This window comes from Eretmochelys imbricata, chromosome 9, assembly GCF_965152235.1.
Source record: "Eretmochelys imbricata isolate rEreImb1 chromosome 9, rEreImb1.hap1, whole genome shotgun sequence".
NCBI lineage: Eukaryota > Metazoa > Chordata > Testudines > Cheloniidae > Eretmochelys > Eretmochelys imbricata.
In genome coordinates, this window is record NC_135580.1 from 67,070,202 (window position 1) to 67,096,997 (window position 26,796).

Here is a 26,796-nt window from a genome sequence, read left to right on the forward strand (position 1 = left end):
TTTGGAATGACAAGTCTCTGAACTGAAAGTCAGACCACACCAGAGGTGTGCTGTTTATCATATTGACAGACTATGTCAGCAGGCAGCTACCAGTGGGAAAAGGCAAGAAGATGCTATATGCAGACAAAATAGCAATAAGGGCATCCTCAAAAGGAAAAGGTTAACCAGTGGTATGACCAGCTAAACTGATCTGGGATGAAAATGAGCACGACTAAGACTGAGGTCACGTGGGCACAGAGATTAGTGGAGTAAGACTAAATCATACTAAACAGTTCAAGTTCCTTGACTGCTGGGTCATGGCAAATGGCAAGACTGAACATGAAATACAATCCAGTTAGGGGAGCGCTGGAAAACCATGCAACAACATCTCAGGAGCAGTGTATGACAAGCATACGCCACTTAGACAAAAAGCCCAACCGTGTAAAACAACGGTGTACCCGACAATGTTGTATCAAGCAGAAGCATGGGCAATAAAGCGACTGCAGGTTCAATACAGAGATGCTTGAAATGTCTTCACACCATGAGGAGTTACATGAAGAGACAGATTTCAAAATTAAAAATGGAAGTCAAAATCCATGAGGTGCTTAACAAAATCCAGGAAGCACCACTTCACTGGTTCAGGCACATGCAGAGGATGAACGAGGCAACCTGGTGAAGCTAGCACAGCAGGAGAGGGTGGTAGGAAAGATGTCCAAGCAGAACAGAGGAAGAGATGGATAGACTGCATCAAAGAAAGAGGTAAGCAAGTGGATCTTAGGGCTGCCTCTGATAGATGATGGCAGATGCTTGAAAGATGACCCAACTGCAGTTGATGGGATAAGGGAAAGAAGAAGAAGGTGACCATCTTCATAACAATGGAGTAACAAGCATGAAGCTAATAATGCAAATGGAGGTCCAATCAGACTGGTAGGTATAACATTAAGATCGCAAGGTTTGGGGGGTGGAAAGAGGCTGTCTATCAGAGAAAAACTCTCAGAAGACCTTTAACAAACTTTTTGACTGAAGGGTGAGAAAAAACTCTATGGTATTGAATTGGTGGATGTGCAAAAATAGTCAAATGAACATGTAATAACCTTAAAAACATGTGGTTTGTTGCTAAGCTTATCTATCAAGATACTAAAGGATATGAAAGATTCAAGTCTCTTACGGGGAAAGGTGATGTTGGTAAGCCAAGGATGACATGCTTCCATTTTTTTAAAATCACTTGTCCTCGCAGACTGCTTTCTGCTCTGTATCAACATTCTTGCTACAAAGGGGAGGTCCTTCCAGCATAGTTTGAACCTCTACTAGCAACCCACAAAACTGGAGTTATGTTGCACACTGCATAGTAATTGTGGCTGCCATCAAGCCTGAGCATTCAGCAGCATCAGTGGGGGCTTGTAGGGAGATTTAGCCATTAATTGACCCTGTACAAAGATTTAAATTCCTTTGAGTAACATTGCTCTACATAAGAATATTGTAACATATTAGAAGGGCCTGATAGTTCACTCTGTGAAGCTGAAGGATAGCTGATGAACAACCCTTCTAAAAAGTCCAATATTTTTAGCTCCGATTCCTTTTGAGTACTTCTGAAGGACTGATGTTTTGACTTCTCTTGTGCTGCATCACAACTAAACACCCTGGAACAGAATTCATACAGAAATATCTGAGTCTGTCAAAGGAACTTAAAAGTCTTCTCTAAATAAGTAATATACAGAACCATAATAAAATATGCAAATGGGAAAAAGTGGAGATTGCTAGCTTGGTCTGTTTCACAGACATAAGTGACTGAAAGGAACTGAGAGCCAGCTGGTCATCAGGCCCTCTTAATACTCATGAGGGAGGAGGGGCTCAAGGTCATCAAGGAAGCAGGTATGGTCAATTGACACTATTGGCCAAAGCATTCTGATCCCAAGTGCATATGGTGCATGCATACCAGAAGTGTTACATGTGTAAAAAAGCACTTGAAGTTTCAAATATCTGAAAACAAAAGGACTTTGGATTGAGGTTAACTGAGCAAAAAAGAGAAAGAGCAAAAGGTAGATGATGATCTATTGCCAGCTAAGTTAACAATTTAGACTCATTAACATAACCTGCAAACTAGCCTTAACTGATTACTCCTTTGAGATTTACTTGGAATATGGCTCATGAGTGAAGAATGAGGCAATGGCAACCAACAAATCAAGGGGTTGAAAGAGATTGGAATATCTGACTAAAACAAGAATTCTCCTCTAAAGTTTGCGGACGATACCAAGCTGGGAGGGGTTGCAAGTGCTTTGGAGGATAGGATTAAAATTCAAAAGGATCTGAACCAACTGGAGAAATGGTCTGAAGTAAATAGGATGAAATTCAATAAGGACAAATGCAAAGTACTCCACTTAGGAAGGAACAATCAGTTGCGCACACACACAAAATGGGAAATGACTGCCTAGGAAGGAGTACTGCGGAAAGGGATCTGGGAGATCATAGTGGATCTCAAGCTAAATATGAGTAAACAGTGTAATGCTCTTGCAAAAAAAGCAAACATCATTCTGGGATGTATTAGCAGGAGTATTGTAATCAAGACACAAGAAGTAATTCTTCTGCTCTACTCCCCGCTGATTAGCCCTCAACTGGAGTATTGTGTCCAGCTCTGGGTGCCACATTTCAGGAAAGATGTGGAAAAATTGGAGAAAGTCCACAGAAGAGCAACAAAAATTATTAAAGGTCTAGAAAACATGACCTATGAGGGAAGATTGAAAAAAATGGGTTTGTTTAGGCTGGAAAAGAGAAGACTGAGAGGGGACATGATAACAGTTTTCAAGTACATAAAAGCTTGCTACAAGGAGAAGGGAGAAAAATTGTTGTTCTTAACCTCTGAGGATAGGACAAGAAGCACTGGGATTAAATTGCAGCAAGGGCGATTTCAGTTGGACATTAGGAAAAACTTCCTGTCAGGGTGGTTAAGCACTGGAATAAATTGCCTAGGGAGTTGTAGAATCTCCATCATTGGGGATTTTTAAGAGCAGGTTGGACAAACACCTGTCAGGGATGGTCTAGATAATACTTAGTCCTGCCTTGAGTGCAAGGGACTGAACTCAATCACCTCTTGAGGTCCCTTCCAGTTCTATTATTCTATGAAATTTTAGTGCCTGCAAGTCCACTTAGTCCTACTTCAGCCAATCGCTCAGAGAAACAAGTTTGGTTAAATTTGCAGGAGATAATGTTATCTGTTCCTTGTTTACAATATCACCTGAAAGTGAGAACAGGCATTCACATGGCACTTTTGTAACAGGCACCGCAAGATATTTACATGCCAGATGCGCTAAAGACTCATATGTCACTTCATGCTTTAACCACCGTTCCAGGAGACGTATCCATGCTGATGATGGATTCTGCTGGATACCAATCCAAAGCAGAGCAGACTGACACAAGTTCATTTTCATCATCTGAGTCAGATGCCACCAGCAAATTGATTTTCTTTTTTGGTGGTTCAGATTCTGTAGTTTCCATATCTGAGTGTTGCTCTTCTAAAGTCTTCTGAAACACCTCGTCCCTCTCAGATTTTCAGATTCTTAAACCATGGGTCAAGTGCTGAAGCTATTTTTAGAAATCTCACATTGGTACCTTCTTTGCATTTTGTCAAATCTACTGTGAAAGTGTTCTTAAAAAGAACGTGTACTGGGTCCTCATCCAAGACTGCTATGACATGAAATATACAGCAGAACGCAGGTAAAACAGAACAGGAGACATGCAATTCTCCTCCAAGGAGATCAGTCAAATGTAATTAACACATTTTTTTTAAATGAGCATCAGCGGCATGGAAGCATATCTTCTGGAATGATGGCCAAAGAATGAAGGGGCATACGAATGTTTAGCTTATCTGACAGGTAAATACCTTGCAACGCAGGCTACAGAAGTGCCATGTTCTCACTTTTGGGTGACATTGTAAACAAGAAGCAGGCAGCATTATCTCCTGAAAATTTTAGGAGCATTAGAGCCACAGAAAGGAAACAAGTCTATATTCCATTCCATTCAAACTGGCAAGACCTGAAAGGGACAAGCTCAGTGCTTAAACTGATGTTTCTCAACAAGCCTATACACACACACACACACACACCTTTTTCTGTAGAATTTCAGAAACTGAGTAGCTATTTTGTGCCACTTCCAATACACATCTGTCCCAAACAGTTAGATGCTACTCTTGACCCAATGGAAGAAATCTGCCTCCAGAGCGTTCTGAACTTTCGACTGGTTTCGTGATTAACATAGATGGAGCAGTCATAGATCTCTGGTCAAATTCTCCTTATGGTCACCAGAACTATTAAATCTTCTTGTAGGGCACTGGTCCTCACGGCTGCTATAATTGCTTGCCACAGAGGCCTGAAAAGACTGCTTCCTTCTATAAAGGTGTTTGTATAAAATAATACATGATTCTAAGGTCAGAAGGAATACATATTCTAGTCTGAACTCCTGTATACCACAGGCCACTAAATTTCTCTCAGGACAACAGGCCATTTAATTTCACCCAGTGTTATTCTCTCCAACTGCCTGCTTGAAGAGAGATTGCTAGCTTGCCAGATGAAGACTGCCTCCACTCCAGCTACTTGTTCCCCAAATGAATCTTCACCCAACATTTTGGTAGTTGTCAATTGCTGCTTGTCCTGGAACTCAGCCACACATGGGACTTGGAAACAGTGTTGCTTTGACACAAAGACACAGCTTTGACAGAACTCACACAGCATAAAGGAAACTGTCTGCCACAAAAGGCTTCTGACAGAAAAGTTTTGTGCAGTGTGGTTCCTACCTTGACCCATTTAAGTTTATGCTGGCCACTAACGTCATAGTGTACAATCATCCACTCCATGATGGCTGTGGTGAAATATATAGAGATTACATTGCCCACAGTGCTTCGGAAGAGTAATTTCTTTTCAAGGTCAAACAGCCTTCCTCAAAGTCTTTTGGTTGATATTTCTCCTTGCTGTGAATAACAGTGTTTGAATAGAGCAGACACTTCTGAACCACTTTCAGCCAACAGACTAGATCTCACTTGGTGGCATGCAAGAACATCTGGGCTTGTTTACTTAGCTTCTTTGTTTCACATAAATCTTCCAATCTCATCTCACCACATCTGAGATTTTGGACTCCTGCCTTCAGCTGGAGGGGAATAACCATCAAACACACACAAAACCACTGAAAACTTGAATGGCTGGACCACGACCTGTTAAACTTATCACTATCCCTTCTCACTTTGTAGCAAGCTAGCGGAGGGAAACTAGACACATTATATACAAAACCTGGAATGTCACCATCAAAGGACTATTTACTAACTTCTCTAAAGAAAACAATATTCCAGCTGGTTCTCACAAAAAACAACACTTGATGTGGACAATCTCCTGTGCCACCTTGTGTCCCTCCTACACTTCCTACTCAAACTGTATCACCACATATGTAGAATCCAAGACTTGGCATTTACCAACATTGGTAGTCAATGACATGGTGCAGCTGATGCACTTACAAGATGCTAGTGGATGTTACAACAAGGAATTCCATCATTTACCTTCAACAGGATCAGAGAACTGCAACACGCAGACACTACAGTACTCTTATGTTCTTCCCAACTCTACGAGAAATCTTGGAGAAGCAGAGATACCCCACAAGCTCCATGACTAGAAACATACCAATGACACCAAGCTGTCTCTTCCAGCAAATGGCATCAAATCTGCATGAGATGAGCCACCAAAAAAGCATCTAGCCCTAATGAACTCAAGGAAGATTCAAGTAATGCTGGTAGGACAGGAGTTGGCCAAGGTTGGCCATCAAAGGCATTTACTCTTATTAAAAGTAGTATGAAGTCCCAGGGTCTCAAAGAACTCATCACTACCAACATAGTAACTAAGCTCAGGGACATAACCTTCATTTTGTCAGAAGCTATTCCCTTCCATCTCAAAGGCTCAGCCACCATGATTTGTGTATTTCTCACCTGCGGAGGAAACTATGAAAAATCGTTATATGGGGCTGATACAGTTTTAAAATTTGTTGGGAAACTGTCAAAACTCAAAAAAATAAAAAAATGAATATTTAAGCCTCTTCACAGTATGGCTAGAAAAAGCAAAATGTCCCTCAAACTTCTTCAGTGGAGCAGCTTAAAGAACAAAAAAACAGAGTACATTTAATATTTAACTAGAAAAACTCCTTCAGTTATCCACCTGAACAAAAAAAGATTAAAAATTAGAAGTATAAAAATGAGATAATATCTTGAACTTGAGTGTGATAACAGAAGCTGCAGATCAAAATTCTCGATTAAACCGAGAGTGAAAAGTGAACAGTGGTCCCAAACCTCAAAACTTTTAAATCTACATGCTGTTACTGGTGCTCAGAGTAATGAAGGTACTTGATTAGCACTGTGGCAAGAGGATCAGCAATGTAGCTACATCGAGTCCTGCTGACAGTATTAGAAGCAGCAGGATACTGCACCTATACCCACTAACACTGCACAGGCTCCACTTCCGAAAGTAATAGCAACAGAAATCCGATGCATGACAGACCTAACACCCACATTGCTGGGCTCCTTCCTACCCCAAAGAGTAAAACTTTTGTTTGCCCCTCCTCTTTTTTTTTTTTTTTTTTAAGGTAGCCATTATTTCTGGACTGGCAGCGGTAAGGGTCAAACCCTAATTCAGCATTCCAAGGCCACATGTATCCAAATGAAGGTACTTATGATTGTATTCAGCATTAACCAGATGTATCCTGGCTGTCAGTTTCTGGAACACCATATAGAACGAAATTCTTCTTATGTGGTGGAGGGCACCTGATGCATTCTCTCCCATTTTCTGATACAGTAAAGTAGTACTGTGCGCCATCATAACGCAACACCTGAGCCAGCTGAAGCACACCAAGAGATTAAAGTTCATGAAGTACAATAATAAAAAAATAGAGGATTTTAGATAAAGGTATCTCATCTTCACACTGTATTCCATTACTTATAGAAAACAGTGCAGCAAGAAAGCAGACACATGTATGCTATGATGCCCTACTGTTAATAGTTAATGATAGCATCTTCATACTAGGATTATTTGCATTGTAATATCTGTCCTCTCCAAGAAAGAGTGTTTAAATGGCTCACTGATTTTGTTATCTGATTTTTAAAAAATTAATAAAATTGGAGAGGGGTCAAGGCAAGCAGGAGAGCTGGGATTTTACAGAATTGTAGAAATAATTTTAAATGGAAAGCAGATCTATTACTATCTGCTCTCAAAGTGATATATATTGAAGTTCATTTGACAAATGGTGCATAATGAAAACTAAGTCCGTTAGGACTGTCACAGTAACTGACCAATTCATTTCTGATTGTGTTATGCTGATATGCAAAAGCAAGAAAGATTCCTAAATCAACTCTTAACTGCTTTTCTTTTTTTTGCATAATCTCTTGTGTTCAGAATAAAATTATTAAAAACTACTAAAATATTACCAGCTCCTAAATACAAGCAAAGAATACCTAAAATATTAGGCAGGAAGTAGAATGAAAATGGATTCGACAGGCGGGTCATTATTGGTGTTGAGAGTCATTATTGGGGATGTGATTTCTCCCTCACCTTTTCCTTTATCTGACATTTAAATGAAACATTAAAATTCAACCAGGCTGCCTCAGACAGGTTTACTTTTGTTTTATAACATTGTCTTGAGGTTAATAATAATTATTTTAATTTCTGTAGTGAACATGTGGAAACAACTTACTGGCAATATTTTCTTCAGTCCACAGCGTAGGAACTCATTTCTCAAGTGTATCCTAAAATCAAGATCTTCTGGAGAAGTGACAAGGGCATTTATAAACTGCATGCAGGCCACCTGTAATTAGAAATATTAACTTACTAAAAATCTCTCTCAGCACACACACAGTTTACATACAAGCAAATAAATCCTTTCTGCCTTTAAATATTTTAAAAACTTACTAATGCAATATAGTGGCATATAGCAAAGAACAAAGACGTTTCTCATCATATTGTTCAGCAACAGTCTGGAACCCATAACAGTTAAAATCCATTATCATCTAATAATTTTACAATGGCTGAAATAATTTTCTTTATAAGTGTAACAAATGTACAAGGACGGCCGTTTGAACTGCACTGAATCATTGAAAGGTTCATCTGATTTTAAGCTTAATGCTTTCACGAATCTTTGAGGAAAAGTTTACAGTTTTTGGTTTTTATTTTTTTTGTTTGCACGCCTGTATGATTTTTAATTAATTCCTTGATAAATATAATGAGATTTTCCCCAGTGAATACCTATTGTTTTTGAAAGAAGTTCTCTCTGTGATGTATTTAGGGAACACTTCAACAAGATTTCAGTTTATACGAGAAGTTCATATATAATTACAGTGCATAATATGAATTATATTATCTGCTAAAATTTAGAACAAATTTGTCATTTACTATAATTTAATGACACTTTTATAAATAAGTTTAATGAAATTTTACACAAAGACAACAAATAACCCTCCACCTTTTCTCCTGATCTACATGCAGTATCCATAATGTAGCCAAATATACCAACATTTTGTTCACTGGGTATGGTGTTTTATTTCGTTTGCTTTTAACTAAATACTATAGCCATTTTTACATCTATAAATGAAATTCAGAAGAGCAAAAAATTCATCCCATTAAAAACAAGTGTGATGGTCCTATTGCAACACTTTAGGCTACCCCTAAATATGTTCTTCATATATAGATAATTCACTGATGTTTATAAGCAGATTCATTATGTTTCATTCGTATTATAATGGTTAAACAACTACGCTCAACAGGTACATGCAATAGCAAATATTGGTCCATATGCTTACATTAAGACCTATGGGGACTATATAGAATTATATTGCTAATGAAGGGTCCAAGTTTTGTTTTTGATAATGTCGTCCATGCTGGAGGACTTGCTTCATCTTCCCAGTATTTTTGTGATAACTGGAGATTAGAAGACAATCAACAAAAAGATAATTGCCAGGTGTCTCTTGCATTACTCCTGCATAGCATTTTGGAAAATGCCTGAAGTCTCAGGCTACTTACTTATAGTTTAATTGAAGAGCTGTGCATTTTAATTGATTTATTTTTTAAAAAGGCAGACAATAATGTAATGCCAAAAGTACTAATACACATTAAGTCTGCAAGGGGACTCCTGGGAAATTCCAGGTTTGGTGAAAGATGTTAACTGCAAGTAAAAGCAGAACCAACATAAAAATCAACAGTAGCCAGGGAAAATAATAAGCAACAGATTAAAAATACCCTTTCAATTTTAATTACTTTCACCATTTAGTTTTAATCAAACACCTTAAGGAATGTGTTAAATTTATACTGAAAAGGACAAAAAAGGTTGGAGCAATGCAACCTTCTCTACAGCTGTAGAAAGTTGGTAGAGGCTGTGGATACTGTACAAGCTCATAACTACATCATCGTGTTTGCTTGAATGATCCTTGTTATGTTACAACTATGACATGACTGAACAAGCCAAAGTACATGTCCAATCGGAAATTAATAGAGAGAAAAGGTGCCATCTGCTATGATTGTTTCTGCCAGAAGAAATTCTGGCTTAATGGCTTGTGTTAGTACATTACAAGTAAAGAACATTTTTGTCAGAAACAAGTTAATGAGTCTTGCAGTTGTACCTTTGCTCAAGTGTATATATTTGGATCAAGGAGACAATAAAAATGGGAAAAAACCTATAAAATGAACTTCTTTGTAACATCTGTATGATTGACTGTAGTACAAAGATAATAATATTCTATGATAGAAGATATTCATTTGATAGACAATGCATAAATGCATTACAGAATATTCAAGTAATGAAACTAGGTGAGTTTCTCCAGCTGGCAAAATAAAAATTATTATTAATAATAAATAATAAAACACTTACTTGGGGATATTGTGAGAGGTTAACCATTGAAAGAATAAGCGTAGAGAAGAAGTATTGATTTAACAATTTTCATTTAGGTGGTTTTATGTTCTCAGATATGGCCAATAAATAACAAACTGCTATCTAAACTGAATTATCTTACCTATAGTCTACCACGAAACAACCACAAAGGTAGAGATCATATACATAAATATTTAGTTATCATGAAAGCGAAAGCAAAAGATAGCTGCAAGACTTTTCTGCCTGTTTTACAATTTAGCCTGCTTAATGGTAAAAGATGGATGTAAAAACACCAATCTGAATGCACTTGAGCCAAATGAAGATTTTTGTGTTTCCCAAACTAAAAAAAAAAAAAAAAAAAAAAAAAATCAATAAGTAACTTCCTTCCCTCCCCACCCCACAGATTCTACTTTGGCACATATGTGGGTTTTCAACCCATGGCCATTTTTCCCCCCAAGTAAGATTTAAGTTAAATTAACTACATTTGAGTTGAAGAAAGGAAAAACAAAACAAAACATTTAATTCATAGTACTTTGCATACACTTTGTCTTTATAAAAATAGCTTTTTAGAGTCATACTTTTTTTAATTTTTTTTAATTCTGAGTTATAAAACACTGCCCCTGGGTGTCCAGGTGCATCAAGAGGGGAAAGACGCTACAAGGTGGCACACAAACAGTGGTGTATACAATGTGGACAGCAAGGTGGCATCTTGCCATGGCACACAAAGTGCTTTTGGCACAGAAATCCACCTATCCCAATGGGGTGAAAACCAAAACCTAATGAGGCATGAGTAGCTGATGAGAATGGATGCTGACTAAGCAGCAAGTTCTAGCCAGCAACAGTTAGAGTGAGCATGTTGCTCTTGGTAACAGTAGTAAAAAGTGCAATGCAGCATGGGGGTGGCCTGACGTGGGGCATCCTGCCTAATGGTGGCAGTATCTCCCAGACACCAGATAAACCTTGTAGCATATCTGGACACTTGCCACTGCATACACTATGTTCATGTTTGGCAGTAATGGCAGGAACATAGCCTTAAGTACTGTGACAAAGTTCCTGCTCCACCTTGGTGGGTCTTGCGCTTATTGGCGAATTTGCTCGCCTTGGAGCTTCACGGCAGCCCTCAGTTTGGCCGCTTTTCTGAACCCACAGTCTAAGTCGACTGCTCTTGTAAAGTTCTTGTTAAGTGAGCGATCCAGATACCCATTCCAAGGATTTTCTTTTAGTTAAGGCTAAAAAGTCACAACACACGCTAAATTCTTCAAACCAGTATGAGCACAACCCCGGCCTGTTCTCTGCAACAGTGGCTGCACTGAAATCACTTCATGTCTTTCATATATCTTATTTTCTTCTTAGGCATTTGCTCTGAAATCCCAATCCAGCACTTTAGACAAAATTGCTAAGCTATGAACCAGCTGTATTCCATGCCCTGTATTTCAAAGACTTAAAAAAATTCCCAAACCAGTATTGCATGTCTTGGGTCAAAGAGCAAGTCTGCATATAAAGTAGCAATTAGCTATATTAGCAATGGCTATCAACACTGAGCAGATGAACTCGACATGGAGTTGGATGGTGGAAGAATATGATAGAAAATATCCTGTAGAAAACCATCCTGCAAGTCTATGGGATCAGGAGTTGATGAAATGCTTTCAGCTTCTACATATATTTAATCCTAAAACCCATCTTACAGTACTGTATAATACTTAACACAGTATCTAAAGCAGTAGTTGTGACAGACATGAATCTGCCATGTAATAATTTAGAAATACTGATCTATAGTTTTCTCAATACTGCATGTGACCTGGTCAGTGAGATAACCACCATACATTAGGATACTGGGGCTTCGCTGCACGAACTTATTTGTCTAGCTTAACACGGGGCTGTTGGGGAAATCAACAGGAAAGCAACACATGACTAAATAAGCAGCCTCCCAAAGAAACATTTTGGCAATAAAAAGAAAATGGGGTAAGCTATTAGTTTCAAGGATCCTACATCCTGTCTTCAATGAAGGTACAAGATTTGTTTTGCCAATGCTGAGAGCTAACTGTGCAAGGCCTGGTCTAAGAATTGGAGAATTATACCATTCCACCATAAGAGAGGAGTACTCAAGACCTAACTGGCAGTACAAATGTATACACAAGAAGAGGTCAGAAGTGCACTTTGCCTAGAAATTGTGACAGAGGGCTAAAAGGTTTCAGAGTAGCAGCCGTATTAGTCTTTATCGGCAAACAGAAAAGGAGTACTTGTGACACCTTAGAGACGAACAAAATTATTTGTATTTTCTATGGATAAAGAAAGCGAGAAGTGTGATTAATAGAATGTCAAACATGTAATGAAAAATGGAAATAGACTTTTCGCATACGGCAGGTATGTAATTCACTAACTTCTAAAATTTAGTTGTTACTTGAGGGTCGTTCAGGGAACCAGCTGGTCCTTGAAAAACAGAGTACACCATAATTTTTAATGGAAAGCTCTCTCCTAATGGATTTAAACTACTGTGTCCAGCAAGCAAGCATGAACACAACTATAGCAGCAAAGGAATGGCCAGGGAATACATGGTCTATTATGGATCTACCACCGCCCCTCCAATTATGACTAAGACTATGCTTTAGTCATGGGTATTTTTAGTAAAAGTCATGGACAGGTCACGGGCAGTAAACAAAAATTCACGGCCCATGACCTGTCTATGACTTGTACTATCTACCCCTAACTAAAACTTGGACCAGGGGGCCATGAGTGCTCTGGGGTTGTGGTCCAGGGTCACCGCGGATGCTGCGGGGTAGGCAGACAGCGGCGGGTGCCCTGGGACCCTTGCTGGTACTCAGAGGAGGGGTCCGGGAAGCAGCCTGGGACCCCCACTGGTGCTGGGGGGGGTGCGGGGGCTGGCAGGCTCACCTACCGAGCTCTACATGTTCCTGCAGTTCCTAGGGGGAGGCAAGGCCAAAGGGGTTCCAAGCACTTGCTCCCGTCACGAGCTAATCATCTAACATTTCTTTTTAAGTTATTTTATTTTTAAACAACATGCAAACAAAAAATTGTTTTCAGCATATCTGTTGGTAGATAGGAGATACACCATGCCAAAATCCAAAACCAGCCAGTAATACTAGGGTCAACGTTCCCCAGAATTTTCCAAGACTGCCTTTATTACTAAGAATGTTAATTAAGCAGTGTCTAACACAACCAATTAATTATTGTATGTCTGCAAGGCTCTTCAAATATTTCTACTGAATTTGAAGTCTTCTTGATTTTGTATTCATAGATTCTAACTGCTGGAAAATAATTTCCACTGAGTTTATCTACCTAATTACCCCGACAATAAATTTTTCTTTTATTGAAATATATAAAGGCACAAATTTACATAGCAAAACAATTAAAAGATGCTAAAACGGTTGAGCTGATTTGATTTTGTTACCACTTTTTTATTATACTTAGACATCTGACAATTAGATCATGTTCAAGATACAGCAAACCCACCTGCAACTGCAAAGCTTCATGGTTTTCCAATCCTTCCACAACTGGAGAAAAACGTTCTCTGTTATTTCTCTCAGCTGCAGTCGTTATAGCTCCTAAAAGTTTGTCCAGACTGAGAGAGAGAGAGAGAGAGAGAGGGGAATTCATACGCAGTTTACCATAGAGCTTATCTACTTTCAGTCTTCCCCTTTCAATATCGATCTGATCACTTGCAAACCACACAAGAATGTAATAAACTGTATGTTAGATATTCCACATCGGGTGTTAAAATAAAAGCTTCAAATAACTTCAGAATGCCTAGGCTACTTCAAAATGAAAATTCAATCACAATATCTGGGAAATCTGTTAGGAGTTTTGTTTTGTTTTTTAATAGTCTTCTTGATTAAAAGTCAATTGTACAAGTTTAGAGAAAAACTTAATATTTTGCATCCTTTGCCACTTAAGTAGTAGTGTCACCTTTGACTGGACACCAGCAACAACACTGGATATGTACATATGTTGCTTGTTATTTAGCTGTTCATGATGACTCATCTAAACCGAAATACGTTGTTATTTATGAGACTTAGGCTCTTCCCATATAATTATTTGACAAGGGACCTTATCAAAGGCATTTTAAAAATTAAGAGCAAATTATTGGGTCCATTTGGTCACCTTTATCTACTCTCATTAATTTTTGCAAGTATTCTAACAGGTTAAAAACATATAATTTACTGCCATACAAACCATAATGGTTTGTCCCATATGTACGCAGGAGCTCTTCTACTCTATTCATACATTGCCTGTCAATTTCTCTGGAACTGAGAACTGGCTCACCAGCCAATAACTCAGTGTCTCTATCATGGCAATTTTAAGTTTTGCAGCACATAGGGACTTTCCATGGTTTTCACTCACACATGAAATGCTGTATATTGCAATACAAGCAAACTATTCAACAGCTCAAACATGTCATGATCCGGATAAACTCAAGTGTCGATTATAAAGAACCATGGACTGAAATCTCTTTTACCCAAAAATCATTTTGACTCCCTTAGTAAATGGGGTCAGTGTCAATATTTCAGTATGAAGGATATAATTCCAGTATATAAACTATTCCAACATACTTCTCAAAATATTGATTCTGTCCATTTAAGTACGTAATGCATTTCTTTTCACCTCAACTAAAAACACTGCAACAGAAGAGGAAAACTATCAGGGGGTAGCCGTGATAGTCTGTATCCACAAAAACAAGGAGTCCAATGGCACCTTAAAGACTAAGATTTATTTGGGCATAAGCTTTCGTGAGTAAAAAACCACTTCTTCAGATGCATGGAGTGAACATTACAGATGCAGGCATTATATACTGACACATGCAGAGAAGGGAGTTACCTCACAAGTGGAGAACCAGTGTTGACAGAGCCAATTCGATCAGGGTGGATGTAGTCCACCCCCAATAACAGATGAGGAGGTGTCAATTCCAGGAGAAGCAAAGCTGCTTTTGTAATGAGCCAGCCACTCCCAAACCCTATTCAAGCCCAAATTAATGTTGTCAAATTTGCAAATGAATTTCAGTTCTGCAGTTTCTCTTTGAAGTCTGTTTCCGAAGTTTTTTTGTTCAAGTATAGCTACTTGTAAATCTGTTATAGAATGTCCAGGAAGATTGAAGTGTTCTCCTACTGGCTTTTTGTATGTTACCGTTCCTGATGTCCGATTTGTGTCCATTTATTCTTTTACATAGGGACTGTCCGGTTTGGACAATGAACATGGCAGAGGGGCATTGCTGGCACATGATGGCATATATAACATTAGTAGACATGAAGGTGAATGAGCCCCTAATGGTGTGGCTGATGTGGTTGGGTCCTCTGATGGAGGTAGAGTAGATATGGGGACAGAGTAGGCAATGAGGCTTGCTACAGGGATTGGTTCCTGGGTTAGTGTTTCTGTGGTGTTGTGTGTAGTTGCTGGTTACTGAAGACACTTTTCAGAGAAATTACTTAACACCGGCCATGAGTTTACCCCACTTTATACTACTCCAGAAGAAAGTAGAGAGTAACAAAATAGCCTACAACATGTAAAACTAATCTGAACATTTGCTATCACCTTCTCATGCCAAAATAACGCAGGAATAGATGAAAGGGAATAACTCAAGTTAGTTATTTTCTCAAAGCCCTACATACAATAAGTATCTCTTAAACATATTACTTACATATTTTCCTCTCCAACAATACAAATAGCAGAAAGTATTTTTACTGTTTCCGTCATCATGTTTGGTTGCTTTGGATCAATTGCTCTTGCTAGTAAAAAAAGGCTTCTTTCATCTCCTAGAATCCTTTGCAACCCGTACTTTAAAAAGAGAGAGACAACAATGAGTTCTTCATGAAAAGATTATTCCTCCCCCTCAGACTCATAAAGCCTTGGTATCCAAGATGGGGCATAAAAACTATTTTTTTCAAGTATTTTCACTTAAATGGGAAACTTGCTTCAGCACACTATCAGCTTTATTGCTTGTGGACCAAAATCATCTTTTAAACTATAATCTTCTTCCTGAAAAAGACAAATCTTACTAATTCAGATATGCTGAAATATAATAGGTATCTCAACAAAGAGGTTCCATCACTTTTTTCCCCCCACCTACATCCAATGACTTAATCTTTCATCAATACATTCAGCTACATAACATCAATAAAGCTAATTAACAATAATAAATTGCTACATTTAGCATGAAACTGTAAGGTGAACACCAGTAATGGAATACTTTGCAGTCTGTTATGAGAGATTAAAAGTCACAAATCATCTAATAATGCAACTTTCAAAAAACAGCTCACACAAGTAAAACTCTTCATGGACATGAATCTTTGAAACAAACTTTGGTTAGATTCCACTTTAACTGGTTAACATCTGGGAACATAATTCCAGTGTATTCCCTTAAAAGTAGTACCTATTTTTAAGTTTGGAAATAGCAACTACTAGAAACTTTAATTACACACATAAATTAACACATATTAAGAGAAAATAGGTATAATTTTGTCTGTGATTGAAGACAATATCTGAGTGTAGTCCAACTTCATCTGCATGTACAAACAAGCTGTATCTAAAATTAACAGCTTAAATCATTCTGTTTACCAGAACGTAAAATCTCAAAACAGGTTTAAAAAAAACATGTTCTTCCTCAAGATGCAGAGCATCCAGAACTTGTTTTGTGGTCAATGGGGGCTGCAAGTTCAGCTCCTCTGAAAACCTAAACCTGTGTTTATCTTGCTAATCACAGAACTAGGTGATTAAATGTGGACATCCATGTCTGAATATAATGGTTGAATGACTATATCATCTGTCTTATGAATATTAAATATTTCTCTACTCTCTCATATAGTTCTGGCCTTCTATTTCTACAGTTTAAAGAATATCACGAAGTTCACTACAATCTGCTCGCCAAATGTAGCATTGACATTTCTTACAGAAAAAAATATGTTCATTGTCACTCCCAAATTCATGGTGTTTTTTTTAATATATTAAAATTAAACATTTTAGTCCAAGAAAAAAGCTGATCCCATAAATTACGTATTTTGATTTCTACTACTCCATACCAACAGAGCACCCATCCAAGACTCTAGGTAGCCTTCATAATATCTTAAAAACAAACCAACTCTGCCCATTACCCCAAGATCACAGCATCTTAGAAATAATGGCATCATTAATTTTAACTCCCTGTAAATAATCCCTACCGTAGTTCTTCCTCCCCCTTCACCCACCTCTTAACAGGCAAGAGAAAAGAGAAGAGTCTTGAGGCACCATGTTCCTGTTAAATTCCACGTATTAGGAAGAAAAAATTGGGGGAGAACTTTTTTATTATTATTTCCATTCTACAGAAGCATTATGAATATTTCCCTAACAAGCAAATTAAATTTGGTCCATAGCACACCATGGTACTTGCAAATTTATGCTTCTACCTCCACTGGTGCATTCAATAGAATTCAACATAATTGTGACTGAAACATCATTTTAACTCACTGAAGATACATGAACTGGACACTCAAGTCTGTACTGCACCCTTATCCCCGATTCACTAATGCAGGACTTAAATATCTATCACTCTGAATTTCTCACTTTTGACAAAGAAGCATGACTAAAATAAAAAAAGTGAAAATATCACTAATAGATGCAATAATGTTAAACTTAATTATTGCGCTTAGCTCTTTATCAAACAGGCAGGCATGATCAAAAGCACCTAAAACTAAACAAAAATATTTCTTACCTTATTATTCATAAATGCTTTGAGGCACTGAATAAGCTTATGTTGATTCTTCTTGTCAATACTTTCTTGCCTTGAAAGAAAAACCAACAGATTTAACTAAGATCAAAATCTTAATAGCAGTTTCCATCTCCCATCCCAATGTTTTGGGTTCTTACTGTTTCTTGTCCAGAAGCCTTTCCAGTACATCCAACAAAAGCCCAAGACCTTCATGTCCAAAATTGTTGACCCAGCTGTGGAAAGAGTAAAATGTACATGTTAATTTATTCATTTTTTATTTCATTTGACCAAATGTGTAACTATTCTCCGATATAATTTGTCCCGTGTTCCCAATATATTTTATAAATGACCAAGACATTAAAACAGATTTGAACTAATGTATTGATATCGAACCCCTGAATTTGGGTCACTGACTCTGGCTAGCTTTGAGCATGACTAATAAAATTTCTCCACTTATAGAATACAAATCTAGTGCTGACATTGGGAAATTGCTTCACATATTTAACAGCACAACAAACTAGGGAAATGTGGTTTAGATTAAATTAGTATAAGGTGGGTGCAGCAACAGGTTGAGTTATCAGTGGTTCACTGTCAAACTTGGACAATGTATCTAGTTGGGTCCCCAGGGATCTGTCTTGGGTCTCGTACTATATGATATTTTCATTATTCTCCATTCCATTATCCAACTCATTATGCTTATAAAATTTTCAGATGATGTCAAACTCGGAGGGGCTTCTAGCACTTTGGAAAACAGGATTAGAATTCAAAATGACCTTGACAAATTACAGAATTGGTCAAAAAATAATAAAATGAAATTCAAGAAAGGTAAGAACAAAAATACTGCTGTTAGGAAGGAAAAGACATGCATAACTACAAAATGGAGAATAACTAGTACGGTGTAGTACTGTAATGCTGAAAATGGATCTGGGATTACTGTAGTTCACAAGCTGAGTAAAAGCCAACAATGTAAATGCAAAAAAAAGTCTAATATTTTGGGGTGTAAAGAAATTTTGTATGCAGGAATTTTGTATGTAAAGAAATGAGGTAATTGCCCCACTCTACTTGGCACCAGTGAGGCCTCAACTGGAGCACTGTGTCCCCCTGTGGGAGTTACACTTTAGGAAAGATGGGGACAAACTGAAGGGCAGTTCAGAGGAGAGCCACAAAAATGATACAACGTTTAAAAACCTGACTTAAAAGGAAAGATTAAAAATACTGAGCATGTTTTATCTTGAGAGAAGACGACTGAGTGGGGACCTGTTAAGTGTTGTAATAAAAGATGCTGATCGATTGTTCTCCAGGCCCACCAATGGTAGGGCCACAAGTGATCAGTTTAATGTGCAACAAAAGATACGTAGGATAGCTACTAGGGAAAACTTTCTACCCATAAGGACAGTTAAGTACTGGAACAGGTTACCAAAGATGGTTGTAGACTCTCCTCATTGGAGGGGATTAAGGGAAGGTCCTGCTTCAGTGCAGGGGACTGGACTAGATGACCCCTCATGATCGCTTGTTCCAATCCTCTAAATCATTCTAAATCACCATGACAGCAACTGCACCGGTTTGTGCTTCCTATCTCAGGCTATTTCTACACTACGCAGCTTTTAGCAATAGGGATGTGTCACTACAGCTGTGTCGCTAAAAGGTGCACAGTGTAGCCACTGTTTGTCAGCTCTCCTGCCAACAAAACACTTCCACCCTCAATGAGCGACGTTAGTGTTGTTAGCAGGAGGGCGCTCCTGCGGACAAAGAGCTGTCCATTGGCAAAAATTGTGTCTTTGGGGGGTTGGAGGTGTTTTTAACGTGGCTGAAAGACAAAAGTTTTGTCATTCAGTTGCCAGTGTAGACATAGCCTCCGTCTTGTCACTGAGGACAGAGTTTCCACAAAGGCTCGGCACCTACAATAGGCATCGGATTTTCCAAAGAGCTCAGCTCCCATTTAGACACCAAATTAAGTGACCAGATTTAAAAAATAGTCGTACACATTGGGTGCTGAACTCTTACAAAAATTTGGCCATAAATCTTACAAAAGCAAACTACACCTCTACCTCGATATAATGCAACCCGATATAACGCAGGTTCGCATACAATGTGGTAAAGCTCTGACACGCTGCTCTAAGCAGCGTGTTAAGGGGGCTGGGCCGGGGGACTGGGTAAGGGGCAGAGGGTCTCAGGGGCAGTCAGGGGCTCCCAACTCACCATAGTCTGGGAGGGAGGAGCTGTGGGGGAGCACTTTTGGGGGCCCCGCAGTCCCAGAGTGGCCAGGGGGATTAGCGGGGGACCGGGAGCAGCCTGCTCTGCTTCCCTCACCCCGGTCACAGCCATGTCACTTGGGGGAAGGGATCCCCACCACACTCACAGGCAGCAGCGGAAGCGGAGCAGCCCAGACCCAGCCCCCTCCACTCCGCCAGCTCCCAGCTGCAGCGCTCCGCTTCCCACCGCAGGTGAATGCGGGACCTTTCCCCAACCTCCCACGCGCCGCAGAGACACAGCTGGGGCCAGGGCAAGGAAACCAAGGGGGAGGGGCCGCATCGCTCTGCTTCCTGCCGCTGGTGAGTGCAGAGGACATCCTTTCCTCAAACCTCCCCGCACTCACCAGCAGCGGGAAGCGGAGCAGTCCGGCCCCAGCCCACTCCACTCCACCAGCTCCCAGCCCTAGCGCTCCGCTTCCCACCGCCGGTGAGTACAGGGAGGCGTCCTTTCCCCAGCCTCCCCACACTCACCAGCAGCGGGAAGAGGAGCGCCACAGCTGGGAGGTGGCAGAGTGAAGCAGGCTGGGGCCACATTGCTCCGCTTCCCGCCGCTGCCAGTGAGTGCCTGTCAGGGGGTGGGAGGTGTGGATAGGGGTCAGAGTGTTGGATCATATTAAAGAAGTTCTGTATTAAAATCACAAACGAGTTTGATTCCCCAGAGTTTAAATTCCAGGGTATTACTAATTAAGAGGTCTCTTGGTTTTTGGTACTGTTTCTCTCCCTCTGTGTGTGAAACTTGCAAGCTGCTAATTGTGTTAGTACATTCTAAGACAGAGTCTGTTCTCAAAGCAATTCTTTGTAACAACAACTACTCACACAGAGAGACACTCAAAGCAATACTCTAACAACAGAAACAGCACCCAGAGACTCCCCGCCCTTTTGTTGTATTCATTTCACTTTGTTAACAATTGTGATTAAAATAGAGATAGAGGATGTATGTGGATGGATGTTTGGTGTGGATAATAACTGAATGATCAGGGAGGTGCCAGCCTAAGAATCCAGTGTCCATCGGCTGAAGAAGGCGTCAAGTGGAAATAACCAGAGGACCCCCGGAGAGCAGACTGGAATCCACCCAACAGCCTCAAGAATGAGAGAACCAAAGAACAAGATAACATCTGGCAGCACGGAGGAATGTGATGTCAGTAATGTGACATAGCTGATTGATTCAGCAACAGCATGATGAAGCAATTCCCATAGACTGGCATAGGAAGAAATTCCTATAAAAATGGACTGGAAAGTGAGAACTTTGGGGTCTGGTTCTGCAAACCAACTTCCAGGAGCATCAGATGTGCATCTGACAAGACCCTGCTCCCTCCTCATGTCCAGGCCACCTGGCCAGCAGCTTGGCATGACCAACTCTCAGGCTGATAACTATGGTAACAACCTTGCAGAACCTGGGGGGTGTGTGTGTGTGTGTGTGTGTATGAATGAATGTATGAATAAATATAAGATTGAATGGAACGTTATAGCTATAACTAACTGCTTACCATGATTCTGTGTTCACAATAAATGTGGTATTTTGCCTTTTCCCCTTTAATAAGACCCTGCTGGTTTTTATTTTATTGGTGTAACAGGAGCAGTCAGGGGACAGGGTGCAAGGGAGTGGTGTCCTGGGGGCGATTAGGGATGCGGGTCTCTGGTGGGGGGGTCAGGGAACAAGAAACGGGGGGGCCAATGCAAGTTCGATATAACGCCGTCTCACCTATAACATGGTGAGATTTTTTTTTTTTTTTTTGTCTCCCAAGGACCGCATTATATTGGGGGTAGAGGTGTATATGCTCAATACTTTTGAAAATCTAGCCCTAAATGACACATCAGACATGGCCAAGAATGCAGCGTAGGCAAAGACCCTTCCTTTAAGAGCTTTTTCTCTCTCTCTCTTTTTTTTTATATAAAACAAACACCACCAGGAAAAACCGAGAGTTCTCATTTTACCAGTTTAAACGCAAACTTTTCAAGTTCTGTAACTCCTTAGACCAAGCTTCCCTCTCACAGAGCCCTCTCTATGTGCTGCAGAACTACGCACCTGTTCCAAGGGGAAGCCAAGAGGGTAACTACCAGTTGGTGGCTGCTGCAGCTGGCACAGTAGGGTGAGACAGGCAGGGAGCCTCGTCCCAGCAACTGACACACGCCAAAGAGAGCGTAAGCCTGCACCCCGGTGAGTACTGGTTCCCATCTGCTTCCCCTCCCCTTCAGTGAGGCCACAGAGCCATATCCACTCCTCCCACAAGAGTGCCAAGCACCCTCATCCTCATGGGGCACCCTCTGCCTACGACTCCCCTATAAGGTACCACTTCCGCATGAGAGAAACCCTCATCCTCATGGGGCACCCCCATGAGTACCAGGCACCATGTTCATGCAAAAGACCTGAACCCCTCCCCCCTTCTACAGAGCTGAGGAGCACATGGCATAGTGAGGAAAGTAGTGGCTCTGTCTCTCAGTGAATCAGTGGGAGCAGGGTTAGGTGCCAATGGCAGGATTACTCCCTGTTCATTCATCCTTGTCCCACTCTCCCCTCACTCCACCCTCACCCATAGTCCTTCAGCTATATTTGGAAGTGCAGGAGAACAAGCCTCAGAAAAGACTCTTCAAAAAACCTGCTGAGAGTTTGCGTTACTGTCAGGGTTCTCTCCCCACTCTGAACTCTGGGGTACAGATGTGGGGACTTGCATGTAAGACCCCCTAATCTTATTTTTACCAGCTTAGGTTAAAAACTTTCCCAAGGCACAAATTCCACCTTGTCCTTGAACAGTATGCTGCCACCACCAAATGATTTAGACAAAGAATCAGGGAAAAGGAACATTTGGACTTCCTCTTCCCCGCAAAATCCCCCCAAGTCCTTCCACCCCCTTTCCTGGGGAGGCTTGAGAATAATATCCTAACCAATTGGTTACAAAATGATCAAAGACCCAAACCCCTGTGTCTTGGAACAAGGAAAAATCAGTCAGGTTCTTAAAACACAGATTTTATTTTAAAAAGAAAGGTAAAAATCATCTCTGTAAAATCAGGATGGAAAATATTTTACAGTGTACTCAGATTCAGGAACACAGAGGATTTCCCTCTGGGCAAAACTTTAAAGCTACTAAAAAGCAAACCAGGAATACGCCTTCTCTCTCAGCACAGAGAAAAACACAAGCCAAAACAAAGATAAGCTAACACATTCCCTTGCTAGTACTTACGAATTCTAATGGAGTTGGAGTGCCTGCTTCTTTTGACCTGTCTCCAGCAAGCACACAGGACAGACAGACACAGACCATGAAAACAAAGCCTTTCTCCCCCCACCCAAGATTTGAAAGTATCTTGTCCCCTTATTGGTCCTTTTGGTCAGGTGCCAGCCAGGTTACCTGAGCTTCTTAACCCTTTACAGGTAAAAGGATTTTGTGCCTCTGGCCAGGAGGGATTTTATAGTACTGTATACAGGAAGGTTGTTACCCTTCCCTCTATATTTATGATAGCTACCCAGGCCTTTTGGCATTTACACTGAAACCCCTTTAATCAAGCATAAAAACACTCCACTGTTTTTCAACTGTTTTCAAAAGAAAACAATCCATTACAACAACATTAAGCTTTTTACTTTTAATACTCTTCATTTCATCCTCCCATCCCCTAACATTAACCCGATAATTACCCCAAAACTATTAAACTGTTTTCCCCACTGATGTATACCTTTTTCCCTTCAATTTTTGTAATAAACACCACCAAATTCCCAGAAAATTCTCAACAAATTAAAAACTAGGAATGAGGGGCCTTAAGTATAAATACAGATGTCAAATATGCCTTGAAAATATATTCAGCAGCTACAGTTCCCTCTGAATCTTTTAATCAGTAAACTATTGCTCTGTTACAAGTTAGATTACAACCCATTACCCCTATACATCCTTCCTAATCTTTAGTTTCTTCTTGGTGCTCGGGGGAGTGGGAACCAATATGCATATCCAACAGGTGCGACAACTGGTGGGAAAGCTGAAACTTAAGCACACATTCCCTAGGAAAGGAAAGCAGCACCACTTGATAAGGAGTCTTCCAGTCAGTGGCAGATTAATGATTTTGCCGCCCCTAGGCCCAGAAATAATTGCTGCCCCCACCTTCGCAGCTCACCTCCGTTCCGCTCCGCCTCCTCCCCTGAGCGCGCCACCAGGTCCTGCTTCTCCCCGCTCCCTGCCAGTGCTTGTGCACGAAACAGCTTCGCAAAGGAGAGAGGAAGGGTGGGAACGAGGCGCGCTCAGGAGAGGAGGTGGGGCTGGGGCGGGGATTTGGGGAAGGGGACCAATCGGGGCAAGGAGGGGACAGGGAAGGGGTGGAGTTGGGGCATGGCCGGGGCAGGGGGGGGAGCGACAGGGGGCAGCACAAACTGGCAGCAGGGGAAGCAGCCGCCTCTGGCTGCTATTATAAATTTGCAGCCCCTGCAGATTTGCTGCCCGAGGCCTAGGCCTTGTTGGCCTAGGCATTAATATGACGCTGCTTTCAGTTATTGTTAGATGCTCATATAAAGGACTCCCATAGTTTACTTGTGTACGAAGCTTCCATCCCTCTTAATCTTGCTAAAAGCAACTCCTACTGGCTGACAAACAAGAAGAAGTGCCCTCTTCCCTGCGCAGAGTGCTCTATTGTCCCTTATGCGCTCACCAAGGACCAGAGAAAAGCATGGAAACTACAAGTCAAAATCCACTTTAAGAAATCACTTCCTACGAGACGCAGAAAACTGAAGGTCCAACTGAGCCAACTGCTTGGTACCCCCAAGCAATCCAAATCACTGAGCTTTCACCCCAAACTAGAAACCATACATTTGTGTGACCTAAGAATCAGATATACTTCACTCTATACTGGAATCTGTCTTGTTCCTCCAGTGTAATTCTTTTATATTTTATTGTATACCTTAAAAGGTGGAAAAATAAAAGGCAGAAGACATAAGAATGTACAAGTAGGTCCACTGAACTTAGCAGAACTATAAGAGATTTTTCTTTTCTTTCTAAATGACTGTTGTGTTATATAAGTGGTACCAAACATACAGCGCAATAAGGATAAAATAATATTAGAAGATATTAGCATTGATTGAGGGCATAGCTTTGAAATATTAAAATTGTTTAAAGAATGGGGAACACCAATTAATAGTCTGGGGTAATATTCAAATACAATCCTTGAAATGAACCCAAGTTTAAAAGCCTCTGATAAAAAAGGATCAAAGACATTTGTTATGTACCAATGCTATCTTTTGAATTTTGACAGAAGCAGCAGTGAAACAGCTGAAATCTGAGTGCTCAGTTGGCAAAAGTTCAATAGAAACACAGAAGCAGCCACCATTCCATGGACCCTAAATCAGGCTCTCTCAAACTGAGGTCACAGTGTTGGGCTCCAGACCTAACTGAACCCATTTCAACAGCCTCTCCACTTCTCCAGGGTTACAGAACTAAGAGCTGACTGAACCCATAAATATGCTGTAGAAACCAGAAGTGCTAACACACACACAGACCAGTCTCATGAACAGTTCTTTTCCTACGGGGTTAACAAGACTAAGAAGAAGTGGTGAGAAGTCATTTCACATATATTGTTTCTCTGTGTTCTTTAATATAAGTAACTTCAAAGTTATCTGTTGAGTCTACACTCTTTACAGTGAGACCTCAAGTAACCATACTTTGGGATTTAAGTAACGAATGGTATATGCATGTTTCTCCTTTAAAATCCCCTGCAAAGAGGCCTGAGAGACTTAATGCAATTCCTCTCAATATTTTTTAAACTACAGTACTCCCTTTCATACCAAATGAATAAAATAGCTCGGACCACATTGCTAACAGTGCCTTAAAACGTGAATTACTTGACATGTCATGTATTAGTGGTCCTGAAAGTAATTGAAAATTGATGACTAAGTCTATGCAACTAGAAATCTTGTTCTGTTCTTTGGCATAGCTACTGGGCCACTTTTCTGATCTATGTTAATTGCTTAGAAGACTGCATATGTTTTTTGCCCTAGAACATCTGTGATATCCACATTTAATGAATGAAATTTGATTGTATACTTCTCTGGCTCTGGGAGCATTAATAAACTTTTGGTTAATAACTAAGGTAAGTGTCCTTACCTAAGAAATACTGTCCAATGTAAAAGCAAACCTGCGAAATACCTAGTGCTAAAAATCACTAAGCTAGAGCTCCCTGGACTCAACAAAAAAGAGGGCTATCCTAATTAAGTGCCATCATAACACTGGCTACACCACTTACCAAATTAAAAAATCTGGTTGGTTAGATTTCAGTTTCAGAATTGAACTGGTATATCAGCTAATTAATAAAATTCTCTCTCACACACACACACACACCATTTACACTTACACTAGCACACCTGTAATCTCCTCCCATTTCTTACTTTCAATGGTTTATTTGTACTTTCTAAACTCCTCCCGAGAAAAACTTGTGGTGTGGCAGCAGGAAAGGACTTATAGTAGACGACACTATCTTCAAATACTGAAGAGCTGACAAATCCATAAGAATCAATGATCTCAAGAAGGAAACTCCAACCTTTTTCCTAATCCACCATGCCACAATCTGTAGCTGCTGAAGTAGTATCTAAATGTGTTGGTTGTGATTTTCCATACTGTCCAATTATTTCATTTTCTGTTTTAGAAAGAAAACTTAGAAGTACACAGAAAACAAGCCTGGAAGGCCATTGTAAACCTTTGTTTAAACCACTTAAATAGGGATTGATTGTCAAGTTTCAAAGCCTCCCATCTAGGTTTCCTATCTACAACTGATAACTTTTTTCACCATTCCTTTCCTATTTAAACAGCATAAGGAGGTTGCTTACCAGTTCTGAGACTAATATTAAAGTCAAAAAAATCCATATGCTATTCCTGGTATTTACAGTCAACCCAAAAGCAATTCCATTCATTGACAGAAGATGGAAAAATTATTCATCAGTAAACGTGGCAACTCAGACACCTAACAGTCCCAAAACAACTTTAAAAGCAAAATACCAATGTCACAGAAAGTTGACTCAAAAAA

General features: G+C 40.1%; 1 protein-coding gene across 3 annotated transcripts in view; it reads right to left on the reverse strand.

The window, feature by feature from the left end:
• The window catches only part of DIAPH2 (diaphanous related formin 2), an 837,317-nt gene that overhangs the window by 657,625 nt on the left and 152,896 nt on the right, over nt 1–26,796 (reverse strand). For all 3 annotated transcript variants that reach the window (XM_077825677.1, XM_077825676.1, XM_077825675.1), the window contains 5 exons: nt 17,713–17,787; nt 17,558–17,627; nt 15,512–15,648; nt 13,333–13,441; nt 7,696–7,806 (listed from right to left, as the gene is read on the reverse strand). In XM_077825677.1, the coding sequence (XP_077681803.1) occupies nt 7,696–7,806; nt 13,333–13,441; nt 15,512–15,648; nt 17,558–17,627; nt 17,713–17,787 (502 nt within the window). The remainder of the gene's footprint in view (nt 1–7,695; nt 7,807–13,332; nt 13,442–15,511; nt 15,649–17,557; nt 17,628–17,712; nt 17,788–26,796) is intronic.